At 39.8% G+C, this 22,146-nt stretch overlaps 1 protein-coding gene across 1 annotated transcript in view; it reads right to left on the bottom strand.

Moving 5' to 3' along the window:
* Window positions 1-22,146, bottom strand: part of TCF7L1 (transcription factor 7 like 1) — a 94,417-nt gene that overhangs the window by 43,661 nt on the left and 28,610 nt on the right. The window contains exon 2 of the mRNA XM_058194410.1: window positions 20,637-20,767. Within this exon, the coding sequence (XP_058050393.1) occupies window positions 20,637-20,702 (66 nt within the window). The 5' untranslated portion in view covers window positions 20,703-20,767. The remainder of the gene's footprint in view (window positions 1-20,636; window positions 20,768-22,146) is intronic.

Raw genomic sequence — 22,146 nt, 5'->3', positions numbered from 1 at the left:
TGAGAAGGTGCGTCTCAGATAAGACCAACGCTCCTTCTCCATAATGGTGGAGACAGCAGCCAGGCATGGGACATACCAAAGCTTACTGTGCCTAACTATGGGCAGGCTCAGTCTAGTCAGAAGATTCCCCTTCAGTATAAACCCGCTGTAGGACCCTACGTCTAAATGCTGTGTTGTGTCTTGCCCGCCCTCAGAGCAGCCGGGGCCTTCTTACCTGCTCCCGAACACTGAGGAATGTATGCCTCCCGGCCCAAGTCCTGGCTCCATGCCCACACAAACTGCAGAAGAAGGAGCATCTCCCGGCCCCAGCCCTGACTCCATGTCCAGGCAAACGGAGCAGCTAGACCCCTCCCCCTCCTCCACAGCATGTGAGCCTGAGGAGGGTTTATTCCCAACAGCTGCTGATTGGTGTGACCCTCGCATCAGAAGGCTGGATAGGCGGAGGCAACAGAAGGAAGGGAGGGGCAGGCCTTAATGAGTGCTGAGTCATGGAGCCACACCCCATGGCCTATATAAAGGATCTGCTTTCTGGCAGTCTCTGAGTCAGGCAAAAGTCGAACTTATCTTGCTGAAGTCACTTACTGGTCTCTTGCCTGCTCTGAGGACTTTGCTAGGACTTTGGGCAGAGCTGCAGAGGCAAGCCTGATTCGGATTTCCCTGACCCGGCCGTCAGCGGAGGAGTGGGACACGACAGGATCCTTGATTTAGTGCAACATAAAAAATGCAAATAATTTTTCTGCGGACCACCAAAATTTTCTCACGGACCACCAGTGGTCACGGACTGGACTAGAAGACCTCCAAGATCGAGGCGAAGGATCACTTGATCAAGGTGGAAAACGCAAAGGTCACTTCACACAGAAAGGGCAGCAATCTCCAAAATCCACCTGACAGAAATAATTGCCACCAAAAAGGCAACCTTACATTACAGAAGGCAGAGGCTGGCAGCCTGTAAGGGCTCGTAAGGGGCTCCCATAAGAGAGTTCAGCACAATAGACAGGTCCCAGGTAGGGTACCTGTGGACCATGGCGGGACATAAGTTAGTGGTACCTTTCAGGAACCTCCGTATGTTAAGATGCTGAGATAAGGAAGTAAGGGACCCGCAAGCCAGGACAGTTGAGAGAGCCGCCCCTGCCTCCTAATGGTGTTGGGTGATAACCCACTATCTAGTCTGTCCCGGAGAAATTCCAGGATCTGGGCTATTGAGGCCTAGAGGGGAAAAACACCTACACAGTCACACCAACTACAAAATGTTTGCCAAGTGGCAGAATAAATTTATTCCGTAGAAGGCCTCCTAGAAGCCTGAATAGTTCAGATGACCTTGGAGGAGAAGTTGTCCCCACTCAGAGCATGCTGCTCAATTGCCAGGCAGTCAGTTAGAGCCACTGTGGATCCTGGTGAACCAATGCCCCCTGACTGAGCTGAGCCACGCTCTGAGGGATCCTCCAGGGCGGGGTGACCGACAGGGTCCTGAGGTCAGCAAACCAAGGCCTCCAGGGCCAATGAGGTGCATGAAGAATGATCTCCGCCCATTTGTTCAGAACCTTTCACACAACCCATGGAAAGAGTGGCAGGGGCGGGAACCCTGTGGCCATGGGCTGCGAAGAACGTCTATTCCCTCTGCACGTTGAGCCAGAAGGCATGCATAAAAGCGAGGAAGCTGTGCATTCTCTGGGGTAGCAAATAAATCCAACTCCGGAAGGCCAAAGTGGTCCATCAGATCCCGGAAGAGGGATGGATGCAGGTGCCACTCCGCGTGGTGGATGGCTGTCCACCTTAGCCAGTCTGCCCGCATGTTGGACACCCAAGAGATATGTTCTGCCGTCAAGGAGCACAGGTGTTGCCACACCCAGAGGCCTAACCTCTTGGCCTCCAACATCAGACCCGAGGATCTGGTGCCCTCTTAGCGGTTTATGTGAGCCTTTGTGGCCACATTGTTGGTAAGTACCAACACATGGTTGTCCGTGACCGACTGCTGAAAGTGCCGAAGGGCTAGATAGACAGCTCGCAATGTTACAAGGTATGGCCCAAAACATTGTGTCTAGGAGCGTTGACAGAAGCGCCAGGGAAACCTTATGGTCTCTTTGAATCCTAAAAACTAGCTCCCTGAGTCTTTCCTGAGATAAGTAAACTTTTCCTACTAGGGAATCTATCATGGCCCCAAGACGGAGTGATCAGGTTGAGGGGTTCAAGTGACTCTTTTCCATGTTAATGGAGAAACAGTGTTCTCTAAGACATTGTAAAGTTACTTGGAGATCAGTGATGGAAAGTTGCCTCATTGAGGACTGGATTAAAATATCATCCAAGTAACATTGGACACAGACAGGGATGGTCCTACCGTGGCCCGCCAAGGCGGCTAATACCTTAATAAAGGTATGGGGTGCTGAAGAAAGCCCAAAGAGCAACGCACGATATTGATAGTGATTACCGGCATAACAAAATCTAAGAAATTTACAATGGGAAAGATAAATTGGAATGTGCAAATATGCCTCGGTGAGGTCAATACAGGTGAGGAAGTCGCCTTTCATGATGCCAGCCAGAACAGATTGCAAAGACTGCATTTTGAACCTTTTATACACAATGAATTGGTTCAGTCCTTTAAGGTCCAGAATAGGTCTCCATCCGCCTGAGGACTTAGGAACGAGGAATAAGAGGGAATAAAACCCCTGCCCTGCCTGATTTGATCTTCTCGATAGTTCTAATGTCCAGGAGGTGTTGCACTGCCAAATCCATGAGGACTTTTTTGTGTCTATCTTTAGAGCAGGACAGCGAATAAAGAACCGGGGGGGGTGTGTGGAAAGAAATTTGAGGGATAGGCTCAAAACTCTAGGCACACGCAGCTGTCTTTTAAATCAGAAATCACCGCCACCAAGCCGGGAAGATAAAAGCAAGCAAGGCTGTCACCGCTAAAGACAAGCCGGAGAAACGGGAGCGCAAAGCTCCACCAGTCAATCAATATGTCGGGCAGCTTGTAAGCTGAAAAGTCCAAATGGCTGCCCAACTAGCCCTCTGGGGAGCGCGAAGCTCCACTCAAACTTACAGCTACAGGGAGTGCGAAACTCCACAGGCTGAAAACCCCAGCCCCTTCCACGGGAGCGCAAAGCTCCACACTGCTCCGAAGCCGCTGTTCAATGTAGACCGTTGTTGGGATTATATTCGCCATGAGCTGAAAATGCATCTATTTATTCAAGCGGGACTGGCTTAATATTTTTAAATATTTTTAAATCTTTTAACCGGGGTTTTATTATTTTAGGGTTTGTAATTTTAAATTTTAAATCTTTTAATTGGCCATTTTTCTAATATGCTCGGTTTTAAATTGTTGTTTTAATTGTATATTTTTTTATGTTTTTTATCTTTTGGCTGTACACCGCCCTGAGTCCCTTGGGAGAAGGGCGGTATAAAAATTTAATAAATAAATAAATAAACAGGAGGCTGGCATACCCTTTAAGACAGGCAAGCCAAAGCTAGCTACAGGGGAAGGGCAAAATCCACCTAGGGTGGAAATAGCCCTCTCACGATCAAGATGACAGTAAGTAGAAATCCTTTTGAGAAAAACAATCAGGAAAAGCAATTTGAAATAGCAGGAGACACAGCCCAACACAACTGTCCAGTCTGAAGGACTGAGTAAAAAGCTGGAAGCCCCTAACAAGGGCAGGACTTAACAACTCTTAACAGACTCAGTCCTTCAAACTGAACAAATGAGTACAACCATGCCTGGCTGCTGTCTCCACCACTATGGAGAACAATAATTCTCACAAACCAGTCCATTGGCATTCCACAGGTTTTAAGATAGCAGAGCTATGCTCAATGTGATTTCCTTTTCCAATTCTACTCATCTGAGCAATAGTCTCGTAAATATAGTCTATATGGGAGAGTTTTGGAAGCAAAAGGGGCCTCTGGTGGCTCAACGGACTAAGTCTGTCTGTTATTAACACAGCTGCTTGCAATTACTGCAAGTTCAAGTCCCACCAGGCCCAAGGTTGACTCAGCCTTCCATCCTTTATAAGGTAGGTAAAATGAGGACCCAGATTGTTGGGGGCAATAAGTTGACTTTGTATATAATATACAAATGGATGAAGACTATTGCTTGACACTGTGTAAGCCGCCCTGAGTCTTCGGAGAAGGGCGGGATATAAATTTAAAAAAAAAAAAAAGCTGAAAAACGAATAACTTTGTGTTTAAGTGAAGGATTCATTGGGAGATCGTAAATAATAACTTTATTTCTCTTCCTTTTTATCCATGTTTTCCATTGATAGGCAAAAATGGAAGTAGCACAGGGCTTTGTTTCTCCAATTATATAGGCAAATGAGACTAAAAGTGTCCTAGCTTTTCAGCTACTCCTATGATTTTAAGAATACAAATGAATAGATTCATGCTCTCTACTGAAAATTACTTGACTAATTGAGTAATGTTCTTAATACAATGAACAATGCAAAGGCATGTACAACTACAAAATAAAATAGTGTTACATAGACACAGTAAAAGCATTTCACCACAGGACTTTAGTTTAGCCCCCAAACATTGCAATAATGCAATAACCACTATCTGTCCTGATGATATACCAATGTAAGATAATTCCAGCAGACATCATCAGCTATTTGTTAGGGATGTTTTAATTTGGATTCCTGCTTTAAGCTGGGGATTAAATTGGATGGTGTCAATAGTCCTTCAGCCTCTTATGATTCCAGAGCTACTTAAGTGATGGCTAAAGAAACAAAATCAAGCCTTCAGAAAAAGAGCACAGCATTCTCGCTTTTTACCTTAGTAACTGGCTTGTTGGAATATGGATTGAATGTAGAATTTGATGTGATGAAAGAGTCTCATAGCGTCACATCAAACTCATATCATCACAAGTTCTGCATGAGGATTAGTTTATCAGCTGGAGGTCAGCAAAGCTGAAGTCTTTTCATAAATTAGTATGAAAATTTCTAGTAAGTCATAAATGGAGAAGAAACTTTAATAGCAATGGTATGCTATTAAACAAATTTATTAAATAAAAACTGTGACTCAGAACTATCTGAAAAACAAGAATTATTCCACTATGGCTTGATGCATTTTTCATTACCCAGAACACCAATATTTGATAACTGTAACTTTTTCCAAGAACATAACTAGGACCATATAATCTGGGAAACTCATCTTAGCTGCCTAAATCCTTCCTTTTTCTCCTCTTTTTTCTTGCTGAGCAGAGTTTTTTCTACTTTCTTTACTCTCTATTTGGCTGCAGAAATACCTTTGCAGCAGCAGCAGCACTTCTTCCTTCTCTTCCTGATCATCTTTCCTGGCCGAGTCCTAATTCTCTACTACTCCTGCACAGCAGTTTCTCCCAGTCTCAGAAGGAGTTTCCTGCACAGTAAAGGCATAGGGGGGATTTCCCAAGAGCAGCACTGACTGGCACAAGAGGTCACAGGCATCAACTGTGCATCTGAGACAGGCTGTTTGTCTTTCTGGAGTTCTTCCTGGGGTCCAGCTTGCTTTTCTATGTCACATTCAGTACCATGGCCTCCCTGTACAGCTTCCTCAACAGCTATGAAGTATGATTTTAGGCTACAGAAAGTGACTTGAGAATCATGAATTTTGGATCCTGTTCTAAAGTGACCCAATAAAACATCATTAACCATGATCAGGCTACCATTAGTGGACGGAAGACAAAAATGCAAGACGACAAATATTAACTACACAATGATGCAAAATTAAAGCAGTTCCTGAGCAAGCTATTGACAGTTGTTTCTTTCAAGTGAAACTCTTGCTAAAGAATCCTATCTTATAAGAGGATTGGCTGACTAATTAATAGCATTGCTTCCCAAACTATCAGGGTCTCACAACAGAACTCTTTCCCCTTCCTCCCATCTTTACATTAACTGATCTGAAAGGCCTAGTATTTGCATTAACCCAAGACACAGGAACTGTTGCATATTCATTCTTTTCCTTGTGATCAGAATATTGTGAGAAGCAGTGTCAATGATTTGTCTTTTACTGATTTTACATTTATCCCTGTTGAAGAGAAGACTGGCATACTATATTCCACTCCTCTGAAATGATTAATTTTCATACATACTTGCTTCAAAATATTTCAAACTAATAATAATAGAGCTGTCTGAATCCCAGGATGAACCATTGTATGTTCTAGTTCTTTCACTGCTTAACGAAGTCAATCCAGGAGGGAAACAATAGTTTAGTGAAATAACTAAAACCAGCTGCACAGAATAGCATGCATGCATCACCCCTCAAATAAGGCCCCTTAAAATGAAATACAATGAAGAGTAGCCTGGAGCAATTTTGTTGCTCTAAGTTGGAATGGAACTGGGAAGAAACATCTTGCAAATATTGTTTAGTCAAAAATTGAAGGTAAATGATTAGCCAACAACCATGATGGTACAGCAAACAAAAAGCCAGAATGTTGAATAATAGGAAACATCTTTTAAAATCTTCTGCAAACTTCATCATTCCTCACAATTACCTGAAATTCTCACCTTCTTTGTTTTCAAAGAAAATGAAGAGAAGAAAGAATTGTTCAACATGTTTATAATACATAAAAACTATGCAATCAAATCTTTAAGCAAGTACTTCTTTACAAAAAATATGACACTGAACAAAATGTGGATTTTGAATATATCTTTGAATCTTTTTAAATTAACACAATCTCTTTGCTATAATTTATTGGATTACTTGCATCACCTTCTCCAAATATTAACTTGGTGTATGGTGCAGAATCTCAACAGGCTGGCTTGGGTAGTCATGTCAAGATATTGAACAGGAATAACCTAATACTGAAACATGAACTACTAACCAATCTCTAGAAACTTATGTCCAATATTTTATCAGGTCCAATATTTTATCAGAAGTATGGATTGTCTTTTTTTTAAAAAAATGCAAATCTAAATTAGTTGTTAACAGCCCTGATAACTAGTGCATTCTAGAATGGCATTTTGATTCGATTATTACAAGATATTTGTCAATACTATTGTGATGGTACATACTTTTTACAACTTGTAACAATTTTTAAAATCATGAATTTTACAAACTTGCTTTTTGAAAAGCCAATACTGACAGCAAATTTAATGCATCCAACCTCTATGCCTTATGCCTAGATTAATGGAGTTGTAATTAATGTAGAATACTGAATTCCTAGAGCAGGGGTCACCAACCTTTCAGATCTCAGGGACCACTAAATTTATAATTTTAAATCCTGGGGACCACTAATATCATCTGCCTAATGACCGGCTGGGTGGGCGTGGCAAGGTGTTCATGTGGCTGGGTGGGCATGGCCAATTCAATGTCACTCACATCGAGGAGCACCTTGCCAGCCTCTACTCCCTACTCCTCGCTGCCCGCCCGGGCTCCTTAGGGCCCCAACAGGAAGCAGTGGCTGGAGCTGAGCAGCCACCATGAGAAAGAGTTGGCAAAACAGCTGGCTCAATTCAAATTGGATTGAGCGAGAAGGAGGCTCAGCAGAAGCACCTCACTGAGGACTACAAGCATAGGCTTTCCAAGCAGAGGAAAGACCTCCGGGAGTGCAAGGCCAGGTACCGGCACCTGGTGGCTCAGTGGGCTGAGATGGTCAGCTAGTTCCAGGCCATGATGAAGTCCCACTGGAACAAGGCCCTCCGGCTCTTCACCAGCAGCAGCACTTTCCTTCAGCCTTTGCCCAAAGCCCCACACCAGGAGGCTGAAGCAGACCCCAAGTCAGAATTTCTGCCCCTCTCCAACCCACACAAAAAGATCCCGAAGGAGGAGACTCTCTGTAGCAACACAAACGTTCATTGCACATATCCGTCCCAGGGGCCGTAGTTCGAGGACCCCTGATTTAGTGCAATATAAAAAAATGCAAATAATTTTTCTGGAGACCACCAAAATTTTCTCACGGATCACCAGTGGTCCACAGACCATCAGTTGGTGACCGCTGTCCTAGAGGGATACTTACATTAGTCTCTTACAGCAGAAACAGCATGGTCATCTGGCATCTTAAATACTAACACATTTATTATAGCATAAGCTTCAGTCTATGAAAGCTTCTTTATAATAAATGTTAGTCTTTAAGCTGCCACAAATTCAATTATTATTGAATTTCTAAGCTCCATCATCAAGCATTCTACTAAAATTTTAAATTGTCTGTGCCTTGATGGAGTTGCATCATATTTCCAGCCTATTCAAGCTGTCTGCAACAAATGCAGCTTAACATCTACAAAATAAATGTTCAAATATCAATACTTTCTCTAGAAGACTCGCAATGCTGCATTTAATTAAACGTGAAAAAGGTCAGCCAGAAGAAAAAGGTGTGCACCTCTAGGAATGCATAATGTGGATTAGTTACCCTAACAGCTACTCAATCTAGTTTCAACCTGTTCCCTTGAGAGCCAGATCTATATTGTTCCCAACTTAAGATAATAATAGGTGATGCCCATGTTATTCATCACTTGGCAAAGCCATGTTCATACTCAAAGAGAGATTGTTCTGTTAACTTTACTGCTGCAAGATAAGCAGGCTTTAGTTGCTTTAGTTATGGGAGAACAAGGGAAAATACCAGAACAATGGAAAAGGATTTGGAGAGAATGTAACCTAGAGATGTATGAGTAATACAATATTTCCCTACTGCCAAACACCTGGGCTCCTAAACACCATACACTAGCCCTTCATCAGCAACTACTGTGGGTTTTTTTTCAGAAACAGACCCTAAAGGAGGATTTTTCTGTTAAGCTCTTCAGCCAACAAAGGCACTTTACCTGACAGTGATCATATCACTGAATTTCTGGATTTCTTTTCAAAAGTCACGAAGTCATATATATGCCAGGTTTGTAAATGATCCCTTGTCAAATGATGGATAAAAATAAAAACAATGTGTATTTTTTTGCTTTTAGGAAAGGACTAGGAAAACTTATCTCTTACCTGAGCCTCAATAAAGTGCTTTACCTCCCTCCAAATCCTTTCCAGAAACAATACAAGTCCATTAGTAAGCTATTTTTGCTAGCACTTCTTCTACTTTCAATTAACTATCTTTTTTTTGCTGGACAAATACTGTACAATCAATTTTACAGAGTGCTTCCAATGTTTTAAAACTGCTACCTGTCTGTAATTATGGTCTATATTAACCTCTCCCAGCATTTACTGTTACAATCATAATTATTAAAAATGTAAAAATTCATATTTATCAAAAGTAAACATTTTGATAGTAGATCAAACACTTATCAAAATAAGAAATAGATGGCAATTTTGCTCCCACCCAAAAGATTCAATTCTAATTTCTTAGGCCTACAGGCCAGTGAAGATGCAAAGATTTTGATTATTGCCAAAAGCAGACTTAAAATAATGACAAATAATCCTATAACATTTTCATATATATTTTAAATATAGAATTGTAGAATTCTTATTCACAAAGTTTCACTGTTAAAAGCAAAGTTTCACTATTAAATGCAGTACATCTGAAAACAATGGAATTACACCAGAGCTGCCAAAAAATTTCTCAGTTACAGTACCTTAGTATTTGGCAATTATTTTATGACATCCCTAGGCCAAAACTGTGAATTAATTTCACAGTTGAAATTAACAGTAGATTGATATTCCACAATGCCTCTTGAGTACACTGCAATTCCCTGACCCAAGTTTGGGAACTGAAGGAAAATACTAAAACAAAAACAGCAACAAAAATCCCCAGTTTCAAACATGCTATAGAAATGGCTATGTCTGATTACTTTTTCATGAAGCAATATTTCACCAGCCATCTTGAGCACTGAAAAGGGTTCACATATAAAGGCTTTCTGATATAATTGGAAATTAAATGATTAGGTCCTGTAAATGTGCAAGTAACAGACTAATACAGAAGTCACCAGTATAATGGAAGAACAGTAGAATGCTATCATTTAGGACTCCAGAAGTGAACTTGAGTCCAGTAGGTCCCACAAATAATGACTGGGGAGCACAAGCCAATTCAAAACATATTTTTCTAGCCTAGAAAGCCTCCTCACTATGCCAGTATTTTTTCAACGATCTAGGCTGATTTTAAAGGTATGCCCCTTCATCCAATTATTGACTATAAAGAAGCATTCCAGGATTCATTACTGAGTTCACTGGCATAGTAGCCTACAATAAGCTATGTTTCCCTGCCATTCTCATCCAGTTATTTCACATAGAGGAACCTTTCTTGGTCTGATGTCTTCAGTCTGATGGGTTGTAACTCCCATGATAAGCCAACTAGCCCAGCTCCTCTGTCTAGAACACAAGCAACAGGACTATGTAAATTATTTGGAAGAAGTGATTTAGAACATGCTGCAGCATGTATGAAACACTTCTTCTGCAACTGTTATCACAGTTACATCTTTTTCTAGGGTCACATGGCCATCTTGGAAGCTTCTCACAGCTGTCTGTGCATGAATGTGCATGTACAGCCACTTTTGGGGGGGGGGAATAAAAAAACAAAGGAAGTGGCTGTGCATGCACATACATGCAAAGACAGCAGGGAACTCTTTCAGGTATTTATACATTCCTAATTAGCAATTCAAAAAAAAAAAAAGAACAAGCCAGCATTATTCCCTTTTACAATAAAAAAAATATCTGTGTAACATGTGAAAAGAATATGAATCAAGTTGACTCTGTTCACTAGCCAATTACCAGGAACATCAAATGATCAAAACCCGAACCAACCGAACCAAAAATACCCTCCACCGTACTGAACAAAAGAAAACAGTGGCAACAATGGAACAGCAGAGGACATGCAAATGAAAAGACAGTTAATTGCAACTAAAAATACCTGTTGTTGGGCTCAAGTAATATTGTTCAATAACCCTGGAGATAATTAATCTCCTTTTACATAAAGATAAATGCATATATATGTGTTTGTATGTATGTATGTATGTGTATATGCAGACATACGCACACTCTTACAATGCACTGTAACACTAGAACTTTAAATGGGGCAGTGTTAGACTACTGTGGGAAGTAGATATCTTCTTTTAATGCCATAAAGTTATCCTTTTTGCCAGAAATATTAGGAACTTCACTCACTTCCTACATCTGCAATTTTTATGGCATCCCCATTCAAATACTGCTAAGTTCACATCTTTTCCCTGCATCCATTTCTATTATCTCCCCAGTAAAGACTGTGCCAAATGATTTAATTGCACTGACTTCCAGCTATTCTATCAACTTCCTACTGAACATAACCCATTCTCTGCTTCCTTGCATAGTGGCTGCTCTTGAGCCAGGCGTCTTTTCCCCCATTACTTATGTACCTCCGCCCCTACCTATTAGTAAAATATTTGATCTCAGAAAGATTATCACGTCTCGCTGTCTAGTAGCAGAAAGTACATGGTCTGCAAACAGGAGGAAAATAAAATACTACAACCCTATTTACCTATAGCATTTATTTCAATTATCGGAATTGTGATAGTGATAGATACCATTGTGATAGATAGATACCAACTGAATAGAGTTCAGTTATTCTATTAATAGAAGTTACCTTGTTGTCTACATATAGTGAGATCGGGAGGGAGGGAGGGAGGGAGGGAGGGAAGGAAGGAAGGAAGGAAGGAAGGAAGGAAGGAAGGAAGGAAGGAAGGAAGGAAGGAAGGAAGGAAATGAATGCCTGGGCACTATCACTCTGCATTTATTAGGTGAGAAAGCAGCTGCAACTCATCTCAGGAGTTTTTTTTCTCCCCATGCAACATAGAATTTGGGGTTTATCTCATGCCTGAAGCAGTTACAGCAAGGTTAAGAATGTAACAAAACAATAACTCTAAATAAGAAACAGACTTTTCATCAAGAGGAAAAAAAAGTGTCCCCAGAGACAAAGCAGTCAGGCTTTCTATCTAACCTTTTAAAATTACTCCCACAAGTTAACTAAAAAGATCTGAATGTATTACAACAAAGCAGAAAGAAAGCAGCTCCTTAAATAACTTAAAATATGTAACTTGTTTTATATGATATACTCTGTTATCGCAAGCAGGGAAAATGGCTGATGTGGCTTGGTTTCGGTAACTTTTGAGTATCAATATACACTGGTATTAACTGATCCTTTATATAGAAGATTAAATGTTAGTTATTTTACTGAGGAGGGAAGTCAGTGGTGGGCTGCAACCGGTTTAACAACCGGTTCTGTGAGTGTGCGCACACGCGCAGCGTTCAAAATACAGCAATTTGAAGCTCAGCTGCTTACCTTCTAAGGCACCCATTAAGTAGAACAGTGGAGGTGTGCAAATCAGCTGTGCACATCAGCTGAGCCAGAAAGAAGGAAATATAGGACAGGATAGGGCAGGAGCGGGTGGGCAGGGCGAGCTGATCGTCGGAAGTACCGGTTCACGTGAACCGGTCCAAACCGGCAGCAGCTCACCAATGGGGAAAAAAGCGGGAGAATGTTCCCTAAAGTGAAATTTACCTGACTCAGAATTACTAACAGGTTGCAGTACAAGAAGGGTGACAATTCTAAAATGCTGAGATTAGAGAGAAATCCTAAAGAATAGAAATAATTCTTTTGGCATTACGAAAGCAGCAAAATCATAATTAAAGCAGTTATTGTTCAACAATGCTGTTTAAACCCCATTGAACAGTTTAAAGATGAGTACAAATACAGCCTAAGGAAAAAAAACAGGAAAACTGCAGATTTTCTCTAGCAATATCTTACAATTTTGCCAACTGAATTTATTTTGCATGCCACACATTCCCTTGAGAACACCATCTTTTTCTTGTAAATACAAGAGGATTCATCAATTCAATTCTTTGAAATAACTATATTTTCAGTATTAGAAAACTGTCAGAAATATTTTGTTTCCTAGCAATAAAAATGTATTATAATTTTCCAGGGTAAGAAATGTGTGTGGCTTTCAATGAAGTTTGTTTTCTGCTGCTTCAGGGGGGTAGGACCTAAAGGGAATTTCATTAAAATATTAGAAAGAATGTTTTGAAAGTACAAATTCTTCAGCAGAGGAACAGACTGTATCATTTATGTACTAAATCATAAAGTGTGACTTACAATGTTAAATTAAAAACAAAATGATCAACTGGTTTAACATGAACACGAACCCAGGCTATTTGCAATGGCATCACAAATTCAGCTTCAGGAGCTTGGACTTAAAATCCTTCATAAGCACTTACCTAGAAATACTCTTTCCCCAAAAATAAGACAGGGTCTTATTTTCTTTTGACCCCTGAAATATGGCCTTGGTTTTATTATCGGGGGGTCTTATTATTTTTGAGGTGCGGGAGCCCCATAAACCTCGGCCCAAACCAGGGGGACTGGTGCCGGAGCTAGACATGTGTCTTACCTGACTTCTAGCTCCTGCCATGCCCGGCAACGGGACAAGGGGAGCCCTGTCTCGCTCCATGCATCTTGCTTCTCTGCCGCCCCACCCCTTCCCACCTGCCACTCCCCCTCGCCGGCCAAGATCAGCAAGCCAGATTCGGGGAGCAGAACACGCTGCCGCCACCTGGGAAGAAAAGAACACGAGAAATGGGTTCTCGCGCAGCGCTTCCTCTCTCTCTCTCTCTCCTTCTCCCAAGTGGCAGCGGTGAGTCCAGCTCATCGAATCTGGCCTGCTGATCTCGGGCGGCAGCGGCTCTGACCTGATCCTCGACAGCAATGCTGTGGGGAAGAACTGGGCAAGAACCAGCCACACCGATCTCGCTTCCTGGCTGCACAGACAGCCCACACCAGCCACTGCTCAGAGCTCTGGCGCTAGTCTGCCCTCCGCCCAGTCCCAGGTTGACAGGGCTAGGGCTGACAAGAGTTTTTTTGTGGCCACTCTTTGCAGCCGCCACTAAGAGAAGGGGTGAACAAGCTAGAGTTTGTGGGAGTGGCCTCCATGAGGTCGTTCCATGTGGATGGCATGTGGGTCCTGACCCCCTCTCTTTCCCCACCTCCGACTTCGCCTCCTCACATCATGTTGTTTGCACGGCAGCTGCGCAATCCTCTAAGTATTTTGGGCAGGCTTATTTTTGGGGAGGGGGCTTATTTTAGCGCATGCACTCAAAAACCCAATTGGGCTTATTATCCAGACAGGTCCTAGTTTTGGAAAACACGGTTAAGTCTTCATTTTTAATTCATAATTCATTCTTAACATTCTAAGAGCAAGCATTCATTTTACTAACACATACTCTATACTGATTTTAAAACAAGTACAATATAAAAATATTAATTTTCATCCATTCCAGTATCTGATTCAATATAACATGAGACAATTTTGCCTACGTGACTTTTAATAACCGTGGGGGGAACAGTACCTCTTCATCTTAATATTTTATCAGTTAAGATTTACAATGATAAACCATTTTATAGCAAACTGTAAGGATTATTTAGAATTTCACTTTTAAAGAACAACAAAAAAAGGAAAACAGTCCTTATGTCCCCAAGCCTACAGCAAGAAATTCTGTGGAACAGAATTTTAGAACAATTAGATAATCTATTGCATTTACACATAATTCAAGAATTTAGAAAGCAGTCTACATGCACTGTGACACATTAGGACTTATTGCTCTCTGGCTATCCATTTTACCTCTAAAAGAAGGGACATCTTCAGTCAAATGATCTAAATAAAAGACAGATTCAGACAAGCCTACATAAGTAACAATAATCCAGGTGTCACAGACAAGTTGAATAAAATGATTTCTAGTGATTTCCATATAAAAATAGCACAACTGCTATCAATTTATTTGTAACCACTCCGCAAGTGGTCTTCAAGAATCCATTCATCACTAATGCTACCAAATTCAATCAGTTTAAACTGTTTTCATAAGCAAAAGAGGACTCTTAATTTAACTGGGCAATTTTTTAGAAAATGGTTAATCTTATACAAACACTCAGGTAATGTTTGTTTTAAGATTATACCTGCTATGAAATGTCTGCATATGATTAAACTTCCAAGTCGGGGACTTAGGGCTTTCCAAGATAACATTTCCTATCATTCGTAATCTGGCATGGCCAATGGGGCTATGAAGTCTTACAAATTTAAAAGGCCCAAAATCACCATCAATCTAAATTTGAGGAAAATGTATTTTCCTTTAAATAGCACAAGGAAAACGCACTTTTACTTCTTCTGGAAGTATAATAAAACTTTATGTCATTATACCTATCTTCCTAAAGCCACAAGACTGGTGATACTTGCTGAGGAAATTGATAAGATGTTCATGGACAACTCAAAGGAGAATAATAGATTCACATGATAAGGAAGCAGGCAGGGAATCCCTAATGGCCACAAAACACAATGAGCTCCTGAGGGTTATGGCATCTGTAGAATTTGGAATTGGAGTTGGAACACTGGGGGGGCTGGCCTCTAGAGAATTCAATTTACTGTCTAACGCTTGGTCAATTTGCTTAATCACTTTTTAAAATGTCTGTGGGGACACACAATGTCAGCCCATTAACAGCTTTTAAATGGCTTAAGTCTCCTCTTAAATGAGAAAGGCAGAACAAACAAGAGATGGTTGCAAGATCTGTCTATGTCATAATTCTTTTATGTGTTTATTTTGCCAGTCAAAATTTAGAGTGATGTATTAAGTCACTGCTAAACTGTGCTCCCAATTATTCTCTCCCAAAGAAAAAGGAAAAATAATATAATGATTAATTTCTCTTTGAACTATTAATATATTTTCTAGATGTTTACTGATAATATCTTAAGCTTTATTTTGTCATTTTTAACAAAAATTGCTATAACCTGTAAGACCAATAAACTGTTATTTCTCTATTTTTAACATTTCTTTATGTAAATCAAAACAAATAAACCAAATGGTATTTAGAAATCTTATACAACCAAATGTATGCAAATATAAAGAATTTTTTTTCAAATCTTAATGCACTTAAAGGGGAAAAAATCTGAACAACCATTTACTTTTATGTAAAGGAAATTACTCTGAAGTTGTTAACCAATTCAGTTAACCAGTTAAAAGCGCCTAAGGAAATTCTATATAACAAAGTTATGCTTCAGGCAGCAACCTAGACATCTGGATATTATATTCATTTTTAAATTAAAAATATTGATACCAAGAATATGTTTTTTAATTTATTAGTTGTTCACTTTAACCCATATGTAAAACCTTTAACCAGAGTTCAAATGGGCTAAAAGCTCATATAATTTTATTTTCTCTTTCCACCATGAATTTTTCCTTCTATTCTGAGAGAAATTAGTGGCATAGGATTAAATCTACAGTACTATAGCTTTATTAGAAGCTAGTTTTAATCAGACATTATAAATCTGCTTAAAGAGTTGAGTTCCTATTTTGATTAAAAATCAATGTTAGCAGCATTAATTCAGATAAAACAATAGTGTTTCTCAATCTCAACATTAACATGTGCTGAAGTTGAGAAGCACTAGAATTATACCCTATGGCTACCACTATTAAGAACAAAGAGGAAAGCCCATTCTGCACAGCTTCATACAATCCTAGACTGGAAGGTAAGTAAAAAGCCACCAACTTCAATTCTCTGAACATTTCAGGATTCTTTACTTCCTCTTTTACCATTTTCACTGTCAAGGGACACTGAACCATCCCTGATCAATGACTGCCCTTTTTTGAAAATCTCCAGGAAAGGGGAAGAAACCCTCCATTTGGTAGCTCATTACGTGATTAGCAGCTCTTGCCATAAAAAATCTTCCTAATGTATAATCTATATCTATAGCCTTGAAATTTCATCCCATTACTTCTAGTCTCATCCACTGGATATTTGAAGACAGAGATCATGTCCCTACTCAACTTTATTTTTGCAACTTAAACATACCTAGTTCTTTTAACCATTCCACATAGGACTTAATGTGCTTAAGGAGCATATTTTATACTAGAACTGTAGTATAATAGCTTACCCTAGCTATGGTCAACATATCTGAATCCTTATTAACAGCAACTTTGTAATATAGCCATTTATTCTGGAGAAAATTAGGATGGTATAGGAATGCCTGTAAAGTACAGCGTGGTCATATTGTTTATTGGTCCCCAAGGATAAATGGAAGCTCTTTTGAAAGAGCCTGGTAGAAAGTTTGAGGACACTATCTTGCCTATAGTGTCTGGATAAACCTTGGTATGCTTAACAGAAATCAAGGTTTTGGAGGATACACTTGACCTCAGGAAAACTTCCAGACCACGGACAAGTCAAACTTAAAAGAGTAAGACAGAGGACAATGTACATAACTACTCCAAGTTCTTTGAGTGTCTTGTAAACATACTGTGTCCATATGTAGCACTAAGTCATATTGGGATTTGTTTGCTTTGGCTTTTTTAGCACAGGGCTACAAAACTCTGAACCAAGAAGTGGCAACAAAAAAACATTTCACTGTCATCTAGCAATTGCCTGGATTTTTGTGGCCCAGATCTAGTAGCTTACTTTAAACCCAGCAAAGTTGGTGAAGTTTTAGTTTTCCCACAATGAGAGAATCCAGCTGCCATGGCTTACTAACCATGGTGGTAATATCTTAGAATGATATTTATTTATTTATTTATTTATATTTTTATACCACCCTTCTCCGAAGACTCAGGGCGGTGTACAGCCAATAAAACAACAAAAATCCCAACAAATTTAAAATACACTATCAAATTTAAAAAACTGATTCAATCGCTGTAACTTAAAATATTAGCTAAAATTTATCAAAACTAAAACCTTGGTAAAAACCCTATTAAAACCCACTAAAACCCCCATACTAAAATCAATCAGGCCAGCCCCGCTTGGTGAAAAAAGAAAGTCTTGAGCTCGCGCTTAAAGGTCCGGAGATCAGGGAGGAGACGGAGTCCCACCGGCAGCTCATTCCATAAAGCCGGGGCCCCCACAGAGAACGCCTTTCCCCTGGGGGCCGCCAACCGACATTGACTAGCCGACGGCACCCTAAGAAGACCCTCCCTGTGGGTGCACACTGGACGTACCGGACAATGGGAGGTAACTGTCGGCAGCAGGCGGTCCCGTAAATATCCCGGTCCAATGCCATGGAGCGCTTTAAAGGTGATAATCAACACCTTGAAGCACACCCGGAAGACCACCGGCAACCAATGCAGCCTGCGTAGGAGAGGTGTTACATGGGAGCTACGAGGAGCTCCCTCAATCCCCCACGCAGCCACATTCTGCACCAGTTGGAGCCTCCGGGTGCTCCTCAAGGGGAGCCCCATGTAGAGAACATTGCAGTAATCCAGATGGGGAGTGACCGTGCATAACGCGTCCCGGTCCAGGAAAGGGCGCAATTGGCGAATCAGGCGAACCTGATAAAAAGCTCCCCTGGCGACAGCTGTCAAGTGGTCTTCTAAAGACAGCCGTGCATCCAGGAGAACGCCTAAATTGCGCACCAATTCCTGGGGGCTAACGATTCGCCCCCCACAGTCAGCGATGGAGTAAGCTGATTGTGCAGGGACGCCGGCATTCACAGCCACTCCGGCTTGGATGGGTTGAGTCGGAGCCTGTTCGTCCCCATCCAGACCCGAACGGCCTCAAGACACTGAGTCATCACATCGACGGCTTCGTTGGGGTGGTTCAGGGTGGAGATGTACAATTGAGTGTCGTCAGCATACAGCTGACAGTTCACCCCGAAACCACGGATGATCTCTCCCAGCGGCTTCATATAGATGTTGAATAAGAGGGGCGAGAGAATCGACCCCTGCAGCACCCCACAAGTGAGTTGCCTAGGGGTCGATCTCTGCCCCCCTGTCAACACCGTCTGCGAGCAGTCGGAGAGGTAGGAGAACCACCGTAAAACGGTGCCTCCCACTCCCAAGCCCTCCAACCGCCGCAGCAGGATACCATGGTCGATGGGATATGGGAATGCTTCAAAATTTATAACAACAATTATTAATAAACATTTATATTTAACATTTTGTTTGGATATTAATGTCATTACTGATCTTACTGCCACCAAAATAGAATGATAATACAGTGTTTCCCCAGCTTAATTAATTGCCTGGTAATAAAAATGTCAGATAATACTATATTGATATTTATTATGATTACATTGATTAACAGATAGACATTCCCAGATTCTTAGGACTCTACATATTTACTAAGCATTACAGCCTTATGTAAGTTCTGCTGGGCAATTTTCACAGTATACCTAATACAAAAAGATACTTCTGGAAACGTGGAAGCAAAGTATTAGTACAACTAACTAGCATACCCCAGCAGCTAGTAGTCAAGGACATGCTGGCTCTGATAATAGAAATAAAATATAACTATCATGAATGGTAACTGCTAATACATTTTTTCCTCTATGACTGCTAATTTCATCAAGCTATCTACAACTTAGGATCAATATCCTAGCCAATCATTTGCCGTAAGCCCCTCTTAAGCACAGACTTTCTCAATCCTGGCTTCCAAGTATTATTATATTATATTACAGTTCCATCAACCACAGCCAACAGAATCAATAGACTGGACTTCATATACTGAAGAAAAGTCAGAGGTTTGTTACAAGTCGTATACAAGTTTTATAAGGCTTGCAAACATTTAGGAAGTGAAATTACATCTCCAAATACACTCAACAAAAGTCTTATGTTAAAGGACAGTGTGAATAAGCAACGGTATTGAGTAGGCTGTCCTTGAGGGCAGAACTTCAGAGCTAGGCTACCAAACCGGATAAAGAATCCTCTGTGCCACTACCTAATCGATATCTAGATTTTTTGCAATCCTGATAGTCCTATTTAAGGTTCCAAGGAAAACAAGAATTATTTATTTGGTGGATTTACATGAGACTCTGGACTGCTTACAATACTAAAAATATCTACAAAATATAAAACCCATAGCAGTCAGGAAAAAAAATTTGCAAGGCCACAAGCCAACATTCAACATAATCAAGAAACAGGCTCCTCCCCACTCCTGGGAATCCCAGACTCAAGCACAGAGCCTTATGGAAGGCCAACAGGGACAGGAGCAATTGTATTCCATAGGGCAGATTGTATTCCATAGGGCAGATGCCAGGACATAAGACTTTCCTCCAAGTTTCTAGGAAAAGCACTGGAAAATATAGAGTAACGTATGTCTGATAACTGATAAAGTTAAGTTCCCTTTTATTTTATCTACACTGTGTTAGTGCAGATCTAATCTATCCCTCTACCTTTCCTGTATACATGTTCCTAAGTGGCTTTTAAGAATATTATGCTATAGTTCTTTTTTTCACCAATAGCCTTCTCTTAAATCCAACTCTGTCATCTAGAGTCATTCTCTGTTTCCTAGCCAGAATTCTATTCAGAATTTTTTTATTCATTAAATATATTTTATTCCACTTTACATTATAGAAAAACCTGGAGCATCTTTTCCAAAATAAACATTCACTGAAAATGCGAATAAACATTATATAAACCTTAAATTTACTGAACAATTTTCAGTAGATGTGGAAAATTTTTTGTTCTGAACTGTGGAATAGGTGGGCCAAAAAACGAGACAAAATCCTATGAAAACATTTATCTTCAATATATCCAATGTGGTGAAATATTTTCAATGTTATAAATTATTACGCTGTAAATCTGGCAGAGGAGTGTAGAAGAGATTGCCTAATTTCAGACTCCTTATCTGAAACGGTTCTATTTCTAATACTTCCAGCTTTAAAAAATTGACTGCTTATTATACACAGATACCAAATGTAAAGCAACACCCTTCAGTGGGGCTAAAGGGCATATTCCATTTAATTCAAATTCCCCTTCATAGAAGAAGAAAAAAATTAATTATACATATTGCAAAACAAAGTACTTACTGTTCGAGCACCACTTGGAGACAAGGCTCCACTAGGAAGGTAAGGGCTTCCCAGCTCTGGGATCATCAAGAAAGGATAACTTGGATAAGGAGTCCCTTTAAAAAAACCTCCATCTTGCTGTCTTCTAATTACTATGGAAGAAGGAAGATATTAGCTATAAACATTCAGAGAGTAAAACCCCCTGACAAATGAAAAAACAACCAACTTAAGTTTGTATGAATTACAAAAGTTAAAATTCTAACTCTAAGAATTATACAAGATCACACTCAAGAAAAACTAGCTAGGATCACAAAGCAGAGAAAAATTACCATTGAAGCAAAAAGTACAAAGCAAGATGAAATTATATTTATTCCATTTTGTTATCTAGTAGTTATGCCTTGAAACAAATTTGAAACAACAGAAATTACTGTACTTTTAATTAAAGCAATCAACTAATCAAATATCCAATCTTTATCTCATAGTTAGTTAGTTATTTACATTTATAGTTCAGTGATATTTATCCACAAGAAAATTTCTATAACACTACAGTTTCATTCAAATGCTTTAAGTCAAAACCTGTTGTCCTTAATTCTGAGTAAATTTTATAATTTACTCAATAAATCACATGAAAAGATTCACAAAAGTCAAAAAATTAAAAAATGGCTCAGCATGTGGACCCTCCAGCAATTTAATGCTTAATGTCCAGAATGGCTTGGTCAATCTTCAGAGTTATACAAATAACACTTAGAAAACGACAGATCTTCATTCTTTTAGATCATAATTTTAAGCACCTATGTTAGATAAATGCAGGCTTGCTATGATAAATATGTATTGCCAAGTAATGAGTTTTTATAAAAAGATATTTTTTCCTCCCTATTCATTAATACAAACTGCAGAGTTGTAAACTTCCCAGTTTGTCTTTGGGACAAAAGTCGAGGAAACATATGCAGGTCTGTCACCTTTCATTCAGTGAGCTAGAAATTTATGCAATCATGTCCTAATGTCTGCACTCACACCAAAGTACCATTGGATCATTTATCAAGATGAACTGCACTCCAAAATTCTACAAATAATAACATTAATTATAACTTTTACTTCACCTATTGTATGTATGCTGTTAAGATGAGGGAGTTGTAATAATAAGAGTTGTTACCCACCCACATGTGCAAAAAACAAACGTAGGGAGGAATCCACCTAATATTAGGTTAATTTTACACTTAGTACCATCAAGCAACTCCCCCCCCAACCAAGCAAAGCTTATTTCTGAGTAAACACTTTACATGCTTTAAACTCCACACAGCAATTTCTATAATTTAGAAATAAACTATTAATTTTAATGTTTTAAATAAATGTATTCATAAAATTGATCCTTTGCTATGGATCATTAAGGAATTTGTCAACTTTACTTTTTAAATTATGTGAACAATTAGAACCTCACTAGTGGGTGAATTCTGACTTCTCCATTTAAAGTTCTGTGCTGCATTTTTAAAAAATTTGGGCTAAAGCCTACTAATATCTTTGAAATAATTCC

Source organism: Ahaetulla prasina, chromosome 9 (assembly GCF_028640845.1).
Source record: "Ahaetulla prasina isolate Xishuangbanna chromosome 9, ASM2864084v1, whole genome shotgun sequence".
In the NCBI taxonomy this organism is placed as follows: Eukaryota; Metazoa; Chordata; class Lepidosauria; order Squamata; family Colubridae; genus Ahaetulla; species Ahaetulla prasina.
This window is presented reverse-complemented; position numbering and strand designations above follow the sequence as displayed.